Here is a 14,518-nt window from a genome sequence, read left to right on the forward strand (position 1 = left end):
GGCAGCTCGTGTCCCTCTCCAACCACCCTTTTTGTAGTTTCCTCACATCTTCTGCTTCCAGGCTGCCTCCAGACAAAGCCAGCGTAATAAACATCCCCTCTGACCTCAATAAAAAGGGACTGGGTGCTTCGGTGGTGTTGCATGCCCTCGGCAGTGCTTTGGGTGGAGAAATAAGCCCACGTGCGGGCACCCCAGCAAGCTGCTCCGTGCACTTCAGGCTTCCAGACTCCGCATCATTCCAAGTACACGGGGTTTTTATTTTCCTTTATTAAAGCGCACAAGTAGCCACCTAGGAAATTGTCACTTACACTGCGGTAATTGTAAAATCATATCAACACAACCATTTCAGAGGAGAATTAAAGAGCCTGTGCTCCAGCCGGCCAGCCGATCACAAGCCTTTAACTCTGTAGGCACGGTACAATAAAGCTTTTGCTTCCAGGTTTTGTTGTTCTTCTCATAACGAACTCCACTGAGCATTGAACAGAATGCCTAAACACGTTCACTGCAAGGGCCACGGAATTACCCAAAAGCTCAGTAAACACACATTTATTGGGTACTTGATTACGCGAGATTGTTGCAGCATAGTCATTATAACAAAATCCTTATAAAAAATGCCAAACACTGGGGTATCTTCAGAGGACATAAATCTATTTAAAAACGCAACCAGGAATTACGAAGGGAGTGTGGCTGCTGCTGAACCTGAACTAAGGAGCTCCCTCCTGCTCCTCCACAGCTCTGCAGGAGGAGCCCAGCAGCCGTGTCCCAACCCCACGTGCACCCAGCACCCCATGCCCAGGTGATGCTCCATGCTCATTTTATCGCAGGCACGGATGCAGCCTGCCAGCAGCGTGGTCCTGGGCAGTTTCCTTTACATACCTGGGGGCTGTACGAGATTTCCTGGTGAGTGCAAGGGGACAAACATCCATCGCAAAGTGCTTAAAGTGCCCAGAGCTCCTCCTCTCCCTTGGTTATTCAGGGGAAGTGCTACTTGTAAAGTTTTCTCTGGTACCCCTCCAGCTTCCCAATCAAACGCTAAACAGCGTGAAAATCCTTCCAGCTTGCACAGTTTGCAAGGGGTCTGGGTCCTATACATGGGACACTGGAATCGCATCTATATTTTATATTTTAAGCCCAACCATGGGGGAAACACTCTACATAGAAATATAACATCGGATTCTTTTGTACAGCATATATAAAGAACATGACAGCATCAAAATATTGGCAAATCAATACATTAAAAATACAGAATCTCATAGACCAGAGCACAAGAAATATATATTCAGGTGAAATCTGTACAGTTTGGCTGATGCTGCCGTTTCTTGCATTGGGGCTGACCTCCCCTCTCCATGCAGAGGTCGCTGCTTCACTCTCCCATCAGCACCACAAGCCACCACTCCCCAAGGCTTCCTGGGGCTGTTGTGCTACAAAAACACAAGTCTGCTGTCCCTGCCAGAGCAGAGGGTGCTCAGTGGTTAAACTGTTTGGGAATACTTCCCAAATTTCATTTTACAATGAAATTTTTCACCTTTAGGAGAGGAAAATCAGTCTGGTTGGGGGTGGTGCCTCAGCAGCGTTTCCCCAGCTCTCTCAGCATCACGTAAGTCATTTTGCTTAAAAAAAATAAACTGCTTTTTGTATGGTCTGTACACTGTTTATCTGACACAGAGCAGGTAGGACTGTTTTAGGCTGCCCTTCACACCAGAAACATCTGTGTCTCCTGGAGGAGCTGCCAGTGTAATGCTTTGAGCTGGCTTTCCCCTATACATAAGTACGTGTGTACATAAGCCACCTCATTGCTTTCCCCTCTCAGTGAGGAGGGTCACCAAGGCATGCTTGGCAAGCCAAAATCCTATGCCATAGCTGTACCCATAGCAATATTGAGATGCATATGCGTATATACAGCCATTCTGTCCATTATTACAATGGAAATACAGTGCTTAAAAAAAAATAAAATTATAGCAGCATGTAAACAAAGGTGTGTTCATTTCATCTGTCTTTTCTTCTTCTTCTTCTGAGCTGTGCTCGTCAGCTTTGGCAGCCCCTCCTCAATGCCCAGCTCGGGCGGAGGATTTTGCCGCAGAGCTCCGTCCCCAGGAGCTGCCCTTGTCCGCCTGAGGCTTTGAGCCCCGGCTCCTGGCAGCTTGAATTTCCCTTTCTGCCAGCTCTGCTCCCTCCTCTCCCTCCTCGCAGCCTTCCCCTCGCGGTGACTCATCCTGGAGATGATCTTGGGTTTGCTCCGACAGCCGTTGCCCGCTTTGGCTTCAGCGAAGTCTCATTTCAGAGCAGTGCCGCAGGAATAAAACCGCACACGAGCTACCTGGTGAGCCACGCGAGCCGAGAGTCTTAACTCAGGGAGGAGAAAAAGAAATGCAATAGTCTGCGTTTTGTCTGTCTCCCAGCAGCAGAAGCGTAAGGTGCAGGAGCAATGCCTGTTTTAAACCCTTAAATCCTGAATTCTCCGTAGTGTTGCAAACCGTCAGGGTTTCACAGGAATCAAAAGGCTGATTTTAGAGATGTTCCTCAGTGCAGCGTGCACCGGAATTAAAAATACATCAAACTGCCTTTTTTTCTTTGCATGCTCTTGCAGTGTCCAATTTTCCCAACCCCCAAAATGATTTCCTTGGTTTCTTGCCTCTCAGTCCCGAGGCCCTGCTAAAGGGCCGTTATCTGAGTTAGCTCTGACGTGGGGGTGGTTGGACTCTGCTGGGCGACAGCCACCATGGGAATTTCCATGCCTAGTCAGGCCGGATTGTTAGTCCCCTCCGAGTTCTTGCAGGCATAAGCCACATCCTTGGCGATGCTGCACATCCTGTTGGACATCTGCAGCTCCGTCCTGAAGGCGCTGGGGAAGCAGAACTTCTTGAAGCACGCCTTGAAGTTCTCATCCAAAAAGGCGTAGAGGACGGGGTTCAGGCTGCTGTTGGCGTAGCCCAGCGCCGTGCAGAAGCAGGAGATGGCCAGCTCGAGCTCGCTCTCTGCCTTGGCGCCCAAGCACTGGACCAGCACAAAAATCTGGATGGGAGTCCAGCAGATTATGAAGACGGCCACCACCACCAGGACCATGCGGGTGATGCGCCTCAGGTTTCGGTCCTTCTCCTTGGAGCCTGAGAGGACGCGGACGTTCTTGAGGCGTCGGATCATGAGGCTGTAGCAAATGGTAATGATCAGCACGGGGATCATGAAGGAGAAGAGAAAGACGCAGATGCCAAACACTGGATCCCAGTAATCCACGGGTGAAGGGAGCTTAATTAGACAATCAATTTCTGCAAGGGAAAAATAGAAAGGAGAGGAAGATCAGCAAACCCATGTCAGGAACAGAAACATCTGCACTTTCAGTTTGGTTCGGCATGCTTGATACAGGAAAAAAAAATAGCAGTGAGGCAAAGACAAAGAGGCAAGGGATAAAAAGGCTGTACAGCAAGGAGCTCAACCCACTGACTGCTCCCTCCAGTGCCTCCCCAACCCATGGCCTCTCCTGCCCACCACCATCAAACTCTCCCACCCCAGATGTCTTTTCACTGACCATTATTTTCATTTTCTGCAGATCCCATCACCATCGCTGGGATGCCAAAGACAGAAGCCAGTGCCCAGATGCAGACGTTCACCACCTTGGCCTTGTGGGGAGTGCGGATGTCCAGGGCTTTGATGGGGTGGCAGATCGCGATGTAGCGGTCGACGCTCATCATTGTCAGGGTGAAGGTGCTGGTGAACATGTTGTAGTAGTCTATAGAGATGGCAATCTTGCAGAGGACATTGCCAAAGGGCCAGAAGCCCAGGAACGTGTCCGTACCCTGGAAGGGTAAGGTCATCAGACACAAGGTATCGGCCAGAGCGAGGTTAAAGATGTAAATGTTGGTGGCTGTCTTCATCTTGGTGAATCTGAAACGCAGAAGTGAGCAAGGGTTAGAGCTCCAGCTGCCCTTGATGAGCGATGGGTAAGGCACCACGGTCTGATGAAGAGGGCACTCTGTCACGGTAGGAAGGAGACGTTGTGTTTTTCTAACAAATAAATAAATAAATAAATAAATAAATAAATAAATAAGGAAGAGAGATTGAACACTGCTCCTTCCTTTCTATTTCCAACGAGCTCATTCCCAGTTCCTGCAGTGATGAAAATGGTGCTTCCACACACAGTCTCACGGGCAGGAAAAGCTTATTCCCATAGACCGCACGGAAGGACAATGAAAGCCTGAGGCTGTCAACTCCTATCATGCTTTTTGAAAAATGACTTCAATAAGACTAATCTAGAATTTCATCACATATGGCTTCATTATCTTAAATACTGGTGAGAGCTTTAGCCAGTAAGCTGATTTGAAAGGCTTCATATGGCCCAGGGATAAGTTGATTAGCCACTTTGTATAGGCTCATAGCCAAAGACGATGGCTAACGTGAACTGTAAGACCTGGGTGAGATGGCCAGCCCTGGTGAGGAATGAGATTTGTATCAGACATCAAAATATCACAGTGGATCTTCCCAAGGAAAGAGACAGTTTGGAGATAAAGACTTGAGCCAAACTCCAAAGGGTTTTTGTCATTATTATATTGCTTTTATCGCATGAACTGAAGGCCCCAAAAGATTCACCTTGCTCTAACGTTGGTCATCTCCTTTTCACAGATGGGAAGTGATGCTGGGAAAGATGTGATCAGCTGCCCAAGGATGCATGCAGAGCGTGCAGAAATGGAAACTCAGCTGTGACTGAGCCTAACCTTTCAGCTCCAGGATGCTCATCTCACGGACACAGAGAGCTAAAACGTTGGCATATTTTAAAACTTCAGTTCATCCATCATTTACTATACTAATGGCCTTTGCAGAAGTGTTGCCAGACATGGCAGACAATGATATGTTATTAATCGAGGGCAAGTTCATTCGGGAGCAACACTGAAACCCATAAACTACTGCGCTATTTCCACTTCGCTAGGCACTAGAATATTACAGGGTCTGATTTGACCTGAAAAGCTTTTGGTCAAATTAAGCCAGGAGAGCAAAGCCAAGGAGCAAAGGAGCCCACCTTTGACCTTGAAAGCCAAGGGAAGGTTTTGGAGGGGGTGAACATTGGCAGAAGCACCTGATGGTCCCACGTGAGCCTGAGTCAGGCTCCTCCTGGCCCAGAAATCACAGCCGCCAAGCAGGTGATGGGTTCTTAGAAAGCCTCCTCAGATCAAACTAATTTATATAACCAAAAGCAGTAAAGGAAAAGTACCGGTGTCTTTGTTGTTGTGAAGGGATGACCAAGCAATACACTTTGCAAAAACAATTCAACCTGGAAGCTGCCAGGGTTTTAACACCTCGGGATTTCCTGTGCAATTCTGCTTTAGGAAGAAAGGAGCCTCCAGTGCCCCGTACCCCAGAGCAGCAGCACCAGGGTGGGTTGGTTTTGCTTTCTCATTTTTGGTATAAATGAGGTAATTTAAGTAGTGGAAACGTGATGGATCTGTGACTGGATTCAGACATTTTCCCTTCTGGGTCAGCAGCTTGTGTCAGTGGTGGGGGGAGAGAAATTAAATCATTTTTCTGTATCAGCACATAAAAATACATAAAAGTGTTGTCAGCTCAGGCTTCAGGAATTTATTCAGTCACCTAAGACAGTCTTAGCAAATGACTCCTAGGAGCTGTAGGCTGCCTCTTTGCCCTCAGACCAGGCTGATCTTGCCTTCCCAAAGGTCAAGCTTGTTCCAGTCCATCCTTACAGGATGCGAGGACAGAGGCAATTCATCACCACGCCTCTAACTCCGGCTTCTTTCACTGATGTTATAACTTACAGGAATAACAACTGCATTAAAAAATAATGATAATGATTAAAAAAAAGGCCCGCTTAAGCACATAGAGGGGAAAAAATTAAGAAAAGGAATTCTGAGCAACTTGAGAAACAAGCAACAATCCCTTTGCATCTACCACTAAGGCTGGACCCATCCTCCATCCACAGAGGACAACACTGTCCCCATCCATGCATGCCCCTGTCCCCATCACAACGAGAAGTCTGGGGCATCTCAGCCAGCCCTGTCCAGGCTGCAAACCTCAGCTCTCCATCCCAATCCCTCCACCCAGGAGGCCTCGCTGTCCCCTCCCTGCTGTCCCTGTTGTCACCCCCTCCTCAAGGTGACAGCAGAGCCACCTCCCCTGGCAGGGAGGATGTGCTGGGGGCAGCTGGCCCCACTGCTTGCCTCCTTCAGCTGACCTTCAAGTGGATTCTGAGCCCTTTTTTTTTTTGCTCTTAACAGGTGGAGAAATTAATTTACACCTAATTAATTACTTGTAGCTCCACTTCTCTCCGCACGCTGAGAGCCAACAGTCATCATCCCAACAAACCAATGTTCCCAAACATTTCCAGAATGTTCAGTACAAACAAAAATCAATTAATCATTTCTCTGTGGATTAACCTTCCTTTTCTTTTTCCCTGGGAACTGAGAGTGTTCTCTTTCTTAATCTGCACAAAAAAAAAATAAAAAATAAAAAATAAACTCTCAGGCTGTAGGAGGCACCTAAGACCCCCTCCCAGCACGGCTCTGACTTGGATAAGCCTCTGGCCCCCCTGGAGGACATCACCTCCCTGCTGAGCCACTTTCTTGCTCTTGGTCACAGAGGCAATTTCCTAATGGAGCATCTCCTGCAGGGCAGCCCAGCCAGCTCCCAGCTCTGCATCCTGCTCCACCTTTGCCACAGATGTAATCCCTTTTGCTCTGCTCTCGTGCTCTCCCAGCTATTGAAGCCGAAGAGAAAAAGCATGGAGACAGCAGCTCAGCGCTTGGTTTCCTCCTGCTTTTTGCTAAGTGAGCCCCCAGGCAGCGTTACACGGGGCAAATCCTTCAGGGGAGGGAACGAGGTGGGAAGGCAGCAGCTCTTCTATGTGCTGGGCTTTGAGGTCTTGTTTTCGGCAGGGATGGATGGATTCTGCCCCTGGCTGAGCCTCAGGGCAAGCTGCAAAGCTGTTGTTTTGGCATCGCTCCTCCTGTCCACCCAGCTACGGCAGAACAAGCTGCCCCTGATGCCCCAGGGGTAAGCACCAGCCAGTTGCAGCAACCCCAGAAGCTGAAACGGGGCTGCAGACACCAGGGTAGAGGGGACAGAGCAAAGCCTTCAAGCCCAGGGGAGCTGTGAGCATCACCTCCAGGCGCCCTCTGCCTCTTCGAGCCTTTTGGTGGTGATGCTCTAACTCCAGCTCATTGGGATGCAGACAGTGCTGTTCCCTTGAGCAGCTCCCTCCGTCCCCACCAGCCTTCGCTGCCCTTCCCGGACACGCAGAGGTCTGCAGAGAAGCAGGGAAGCAAAACACAGCAGAAGAGGCTCAGGAGGGTTTTTGCCGAGCTGCTCCAACCGTGACGGTGGAAAACAGCAGCGGTCCAGTGACAGCTCTGCTCCCAGCCTGCCCGCAGCCCAGAGGTTGTACAAAGCTGGTATTTGATCTGGCACGGACCATCCTGGTTTGTGTCACCCCTGCTGCACACCCACGCGGTGCCCTGCACGTCCCCGCCGCTGCGATCACTGCTTCAGAGCCAGCTCATCCTGAAATTCCTCCCCAAACTAAGCCTGATTGTTCCTACTGGTGCAACAGGCCACAAACAGACAGCAAATTTATGAAGCGAGCTTAAAGCGTTTTGGACTACGAAGCCAGATGCTCCCACAAAAGCAGCCAGCACCACTGGCACATAAAAGCCTGTTAATTACCTGGCAGGATGGTGGCTGACGAGCAAGGGGTTAAGGAGGCTGCCGCCAGCACCACGGCTTTGGGACAGGCGATTTTCTTGCCCTTTGAGTCTCAGCTTGGTGTCTGGGTGACAGCTTTGACAAATGAGCCGTGCTCCCCTCCAGGAGCCTCTGGGGAATGGTGTCAGGAGCCAGCACAGACGAGGACAGGGACACCGCGTGGCCCCAACTGGTGCCATGCCGAGGGCAGAGGCTGGGCTGCTGTAGCAAAAAAAATCAACTCTACAGCTCACCCAGGGTCTCACAGGGGGGCTCAGGGCTGCCTTCAGTTTCAGGAGGGTGTTTGCCAGTGCCTGCTCTGCAGCAGGATGCTCTCATCCCCATATGCAATCTGGATCCACCCCTGCTGCATTGCTTCAGCCCTAAATGCCACCCCAGCTCCTGGGAGCTGCTCAGTCCCTAAAAGCGCTAGGAACCAAGTCCCAAATTAAGCATCACTCAATTACTGTTGCACATGGGTGACTCCCTTCATCTCATCCCACCAAAGCCAGGGGAAAACAACAGCACGGGCCTTGAAGCTGCAAGCAGGAGATGGGGAGAGCTGCCACGAGCCTTGTGGCCAAGTCCCTGGCCTGGGGGACAATTTGCCCAGGTCCGTGGGGACCTGCAAGGCAGGGGACTGCACATCCATCCCCCACAGCCTCTGCCACGGGGACTCTCCCTCCCGCTCTTCCCATTCTGTACAGACCCCTCAGCACGGGTTTCCCTTCTCTGCACAGTGCAACAATTGTCTTTGTTCTGTTTAACCAGGGAAAACTAAAAAGAGGCAGCTCCAGAGCGAGCGGAGGTCTCAGATGGCCTCGCTGGCATCCGCTGGCTCCGCACCGCATTAAACACTCACTCAATTTCAGCTCTGAGACATGCAGCTGGTCAACGTTCTCCCATTAGAAAGCTTTCTATTAGGAAATCAGCGTCTCAGAAACCTCCTAATTAACTCCATTTTCCCTGTCTCATCACAACCAGCTGCCCTCACCCCCCTATTCGCGGGGATCGATGCAGGTTTCCAGCAGAAGAACGGATGGCGCAGCCCTGCCCGTGCTCCTCAGCATCCTGCAGCATCCCAGCCCTCATCCTACAGCCTCACCTGCAAGCAGTGAATAAAGGGTAGGGGTCTGAGAGCCCCAACCTGCCTAAAGAGCTGCCTGAACTGCTCTGAAACCACCTTCATCGCCAGGGAGAGCTGAGCAGCCCCAGTGCTTCGCCAAGGGATCTGGGCCCTGCTGCACCAGGAGGGAGCCCTGGCACAGAAGGAGGGAGCTGTCCTGCTCCACCCCATGAAGAACCCATGGCAAAGAGCCCTAGAAATGAGGCGTCACTCCCAGGGAGGTTGACCCAGCTGAGCAGATCCAGCACTGAGGAAGGGAGTCCTCCAGACAATCACTGCTGGGCATCGCAGCAATGGGATGGAGAGGGGACAAGAGGGCTTTCCCAGGCCAGCAGCTGCATGGTGGCCCTGCTCCTTTTCCCTGGCACACCAGGGGCCATGGAGATTTGGGGTCTTGGTCCCTGCACTACAACGCTGTGGTTGTCCTCATGCCCCTCGAGATGCTGGGCAGCTGGGTCTACATCGCCCCCAACCCATGGCCCAGCCTCAGCAGCACCACTGTGAGAACACCACGTCTCCTTCTTTTGGAGTCATCTCCATCTTTTCTTCCTGAAAACAAAGATCTTGGGCATCCAGCATGGCACAGCTCAGTTACGAGGGATCCCAGCGGCCTGTTTTCCCCCACTCCCTCCCCAAAACCCTACCCGTGCCGTGCTGTTCAACTCCTCGGTGCACGTTCATTAAAAGCAGCCCAGGAAATATATGCAGAAGAGAGCAGACAAACAGCAGAAGAAGGGAGGGAGGGGAGGCATTATCTCAACGGGCAAAGGAGCTCCACAATGAGCGAGCAGAACAAAGCCGCAGACGAGGCAGATTTCCACAATAGGCCCTTTACTGTCCAGGAAATTGTGCTCCTGACAAGGGCCCTTCTCGGTCTTATCCAATTAGTTCTTCAAGCACTAGGAGGGGATTGGCAGTCACATGGTGACTGTCACTACAAATTAATCATTCCAAACGTTAAACGACTCCAAATATAATAGAGATGTAGGTTGGCTTCTACAGCAGAGGGGAAAACCCAGAGGAGGCTTGGAGTTCTTATTTTGTCTGAAATACCAAGAGATTTTAAACTTTTCCCCGAGCTGCAAAAATCTCATTCAAGAGGAACAAACAAGCCTTCCTGAAGGCTCCAATTTTCTTGAGTGCTGATATTAGACTCTGTGTTTCCCTACTCCATGAAAAACAGGAAACAATTACCGTCTACATCACCAAATCATTCCATTTTTGTGGAGGATAACACGCCAGTTTCTTACAGCTTGGGTAGCGTGTTGAAGTCTTGTTATCACTGCTGAAAGGAAGGATGAAAACAGTTTTTGTAGGATCCACTGTAGTGGGTTTGCCATTTTTTCCCCATTAATGGAAGAGAAGATATTTTTGAGAATCCCCAATTCCCACGTTGGCTTGCCAGCAACCAGCTTTCAAGCCCAAAAGATGCAATTTAAAGCATGAAGCCCAGGAAGCACTCAGGCTCCAGTCCTGGGAGAAAACCTGTGCTTGAGAAGTCAGCTGGGCCAGCAGAAGACACGCACGTCTGCTAATTTGGCATCTCTGCATGAATTTACATATTTGACCATGGTTAAATTTGAGATACTGAGTTTGGTTTATCACATCTTACCCAAGGGTAAGGGCAAGGAAAGAAAAATCTTTTTCAGAGGTAACCAGAAGTGGCACCTACAGATGCTTTAGTTCAGTTATAACCTCCCCAGTACATGATTCAAGTGGTCCTTCAAGGACCACATAGAAATACTGGGGGGGGGGAAAAAACACAGATCAATACCAAAAAAGAGTAAATGAAGAGTTAAGTCTGTATATATATAGGATTGTACTGGGTAAAATGGAACAGGGAGTAGGGGAAGAGGCCTGGGTGGATGGGGGTGATTCTTGCCTTGAGTTTTACTCATTTTAAATGAGTAAAAACTGAATACAGAAGTTCCACGGGAAATTCCAGGGCTAAATTCTGCATTTTCTTGGTTTTGTTTATCCACCTGCAAGGCATCCAAGCCAACAGGATCAAACCTGAAGCCACCATTTTGAAAGCGTGGCCCTGCACAGGCACAGCACGCGTCCACCCTGACCAGGGTGCTGCTTTGGGACATTTTTGTTCCTGACAAGAGCGACCACAGCCCCAGAGCAGCAGCCAGCAAGGTCCAGCCATGGGGACCCTGTTCCTTAGGGGAAGGAGGGATTCTTCTCCCCAGGGGCCAGCACACACCCACGTTCACAGCCAGCAACGTGGCATTGATATTTGGGAACAGAAACCAGTGCCCAGCCCAATTCCACGAGGATGAAACGATGGTGGCTGCTTACGTCCCATGGGACCTCAAAGACTGTGAATAAATTTCTGCCAGCGCTTCTCCTCCTGACACACATCTGAGGTTTGTAGGTGCTCTGGGCGAGGAGCCCACCCCTTCCCCTGCCTGCACAGCAGCTCAGGCACCCCTGGGAGCTGCATGCCATGGACGAGGACTTTTCCCTCACCCAATCCCTCCGACTGCTCTCACATGTGCCCACTCGGATGACTTTACTACGGTAAACAACTACAAACTACCCAGATGTGGCACTGCTGCACTGCCAGCCTCCTCTGTGCTGATGTGAGCCCTTCTCCCTGCCGTGAACTCGTCCCCGGGAAGAGCTGACAGGCAGCCTGATGAGCAGGAACGTCCCTGTGCCCTTGTAGCAGAGATTTAGCCTCCATCCGCTGACCTGTGATCATCTTTGTGAAGGAGAAAACAAGTTTACCGTGCCTTTTCTGTGCTGGCAGCATCCACCTGCACCAGGAACCCGCTAAGATGTGTATACAGGATGGAAGCTGGCTCCTTAGCACACAGGGCACGGAGATCAGAGAAGGGTGGCTGGCATTTGACATAATCATAGCCCTGACAGTGGCAGGAACTCATTTTGCACTTACAGGGGGGAACAGGGTTTCTGATCCCAGGGCAGGGAGCGTTAAGGTGCCAGGAGCGTGCAGGGAGGTCAGCCAGTGCCGCTGGAGCCCTTTGCTCCATCCCTCTGCCAAGGTCCCTGCCCTCCCAGCTCCAGAGCGAGGAGCCCATCTGAGCCAGAGGAGCCATCCTCATCTCCACAGCACCCTGACACATCTTATTTATTTTCCCAAGGAATTGGAAGAGCTGCACTTATTGTTTTCTCCCCTGTAAGAGTAAGACTGAGCCTCCCAGCAGGTCCTTTCCCTTGGAATTAAATTCAGCCTTGGGAAAGGGCAGCTCCCAGACGGAGCAGCTACCTGCAGCTGGGTGCCAGACATCACACAGGAGGGAGATGTCCCATCGAGGACCAGGCACATCCCAGCAGCTGGATGCTCCCAGCACTTTGCCCTCCCCGGGGACATTCAGCTCCCTGCCCAGCAGCTTGCAAGAAAAAAAAAAAGCCCCCTTTTTTGAGCAGATCTGCACGCTCTGTTCCATTCTCTGGCTTAAACTTTAGGAGGCACCAAAGGGCAGCTGAAAGCTGGTGGGAACCTTCATCACGCCTGGGGAGGGAGAAAAACAAAATAAAACCAAAACAATGCAAGAAACGCCACATCATTGCCCCTGAAGCACATCGCAATTAGCGGGGAAGCACCTGTCTGCTCCCACCCCCCCGGCACGGATTGAGAGGGGGGAGACGTGCCCCAGCGGCTCCCTGCGGGTCCTACCTGACAATCACGTACATGACGGAGCAGTTGCCCACCAGCCCCACGATGCAGACGATGGAGTAGACGACCACGATGGTGATCTTGATGCTCAGCGGCAGGAAGCTGTCCCCGGTGCTGTTGTTGAACCAGTTGGTGGGGAGGAAGCTCAGGTTCAGCATGGAGGAGTCGTTCAGCAGCTTGCGCAGGTCGGGGTCTTCCAAAATGTGGGCAGGGAAGAGCGGGTCCATCCTGAGCCTCCAGCCCGTGCCAAGGACCTGGAGCACCGGAGAGACGGCGTGAAGCCTGCTGATGAAACAGGAGCACAAAGCTAAGGGAGAGGGGTGATGTGTGGATCGCTGGGGAGGGCACGGCCCCCCTCTGACCTCCCCAAGAGCATTTTAAGGGGATGCAGCCCCTGGCGCACCCCGAGCACCCCGCGTATCTCCACGCTGCCGGCGCAGGTTACACTGCACCACGCCAGCCCTCCCAGCTCTGCATGCTCCAAACCTGCCTCCCCCAAACCAGCCGGGACTGGGTGACCCCACAAACAGCTTTGTGCCCCCCACACCTCCCCCCATTTGAGCCACCGCAGCCTCCAACCGGGGCTGGGGGCTCCCCCCGGCATCCCCCCGACCCCTGCCTGCTGCAGCCCTGCGGCATCCCCTGCAAAGCAGCAGGAAAAGCTCAAAGTTGGGGGAAAAAAAGATAAATAAAATAGAATACCAAACCTTACCTGCGTGCGGGTTTCCCCTCTACCGCATCCAGGCACCCCGGGGGGGTTTTAGGGGGGGGACACAAAGCCGGGCTGGGCACAGCCGCAGGGGCAGGGGGCTGCTCGGTGCAAGGCAGGGCTGCTGCCAGCGCAGGGGGCTGCACCCCCGGAGCCCCCGTTTTTAAGGAAAAGGGAGGGATGGGGGGAGAGAAAGAGGGAGGGTGGGAGGGAAAGAGGGAGGACGGCGGCTGGGCAGAGCCAGCCCCGGCTGCCTGGCTGCTGCCACTGCGTAAAACCAATGCGGGGGGAGTGGTGGTGGTGGGGGGGGGGTGGAAGGAGGAGAAAAAAAAAAAAAAAAGGAAAAAAAAAAAGGAAAAAGCCAAACCCACACCTGCGTCCTCCCCCTGCCGCTCGGAGCTGCGGGCTCCCGGCCCCCCCTTTGCAGCTGGGGGGGCTCCAGCACCGGTTCCTTCCCCCCCCCCCCCCCACCCCGAGGACCCCGCAGCCTTACCTGGGGTGGGATCCCGCAGCCGGGCGACCCGGCAAATCGCCCCCTGCCCTGCACCCCGAATGCTGTGCTAAGGGGAGAGTGGGAGGCAGAATGGGGAATTTGTCCTAAAATCCGGCAAAAATGCGAGGAGGGCTGGGAACCGGAGCGGGGGGGGGGCGTGTTAGGAGCCAGCATCCTGCGAGCAGGGTTCGCTAAGGGGCGTTTGGGACCCGCAGCATCCTCCCCGTGGGATCGCAGCTCAAAGGATGCGGTCCCGAAGAAGCCGCAGTGGTGGGATCAGTGTGGAAGGGGTGGGGGGGAGCCACGCGGACCCTGCCCCTAAATCTGGCCCTGGGGGATCGGCACCAACAGCCTCAGGTCCGAGCTAAGCTCTGCCACCCCACAAGCAAGGCACAAAAAGGGTTTTGGGTCTGGTGCCTCACGCTCCGGTTCGGTCATCTATCAGATTTCCCTGCAGAAGCCACTTCCCAGCAGTTTATTTTGGGGGTGCAGTGACACAGGGGTCGGACCCAATTCGGGACACGTTGCTACTGCCCAAAAGGAGATGGAGAAAAAGGAAAATGGGATCCTGAGGAATGCTGCTTCTCTTCCAGAACCCACAGAGAGCCTGACACAGAGTTGATTGCACCCAGCAGACATTGCCCTTCCTGCTCTAATCCCACTTTAAAGCTTGTCTGGGGATATTTAGCACAGAAGCTGCACCTTCCTTGCGAGTAATGGAATGGTGAGGGAGCGCATGGTAATTTTCCTGACTGCTCCCATAAAAGCAGGTCCCTGCTCTGACAAGGAGCAAGGGGGAAAAGCACGAAGAGGAGACGCAGCCCTCCTGTGAGATACAGCAGTGTTTGAAGAAGGGCTTTA

At 52.3% G+C, this 14,518-nt stretch overlaps 1 protein-coding gene across 1 annotated transcript; it reads right to left on the reverse strand.

Annotated features, from left to right (window-relative positions):
- Positions 1–252: 252 nt before the first annotated feature.
- On the reverse strand, positions 253–13,341 carry OPRL1 (opioid related nociceptin receptor 1). Its single transcript, XM_032198444.1, has 4 exons — positions 13,168–13,341; positions 12,456–12,740; positions 3,524–3,879; positions 253–3,263 (listed from the first exon to the last, which is right to left on the reverse strand). Exons 2-4 carry the CDS (start codon positions 12,680–12,682, stop codon positions 2,740–2,742), a joined length of 1,107 nt encoding a protein of 368 aa, XP_032054335.1. The 5' UTR covers positions 12,683–12,740; positions 13,168–13,341; the 3' UTR covers positions 253–2,739.
- Between the last annotated feature and the right edge of the window lie 1,177 nt (positions 13,342–14,518).

The sequence above is a fragment of the Aythya fuligula genome, chromosome 16 (assembly GCF_009819795.1).
Source record: "Aythya fuligula isolate bAytFul2 chromosome 16, bAytFul2.pri, whole genome shotgun sequence".
Taxonomy (NCBI): Eukaryota; Metazoa; Chordata; class Aves; order Anseriformes; family Anatidae; genus Aythya; species Aythya fuligula.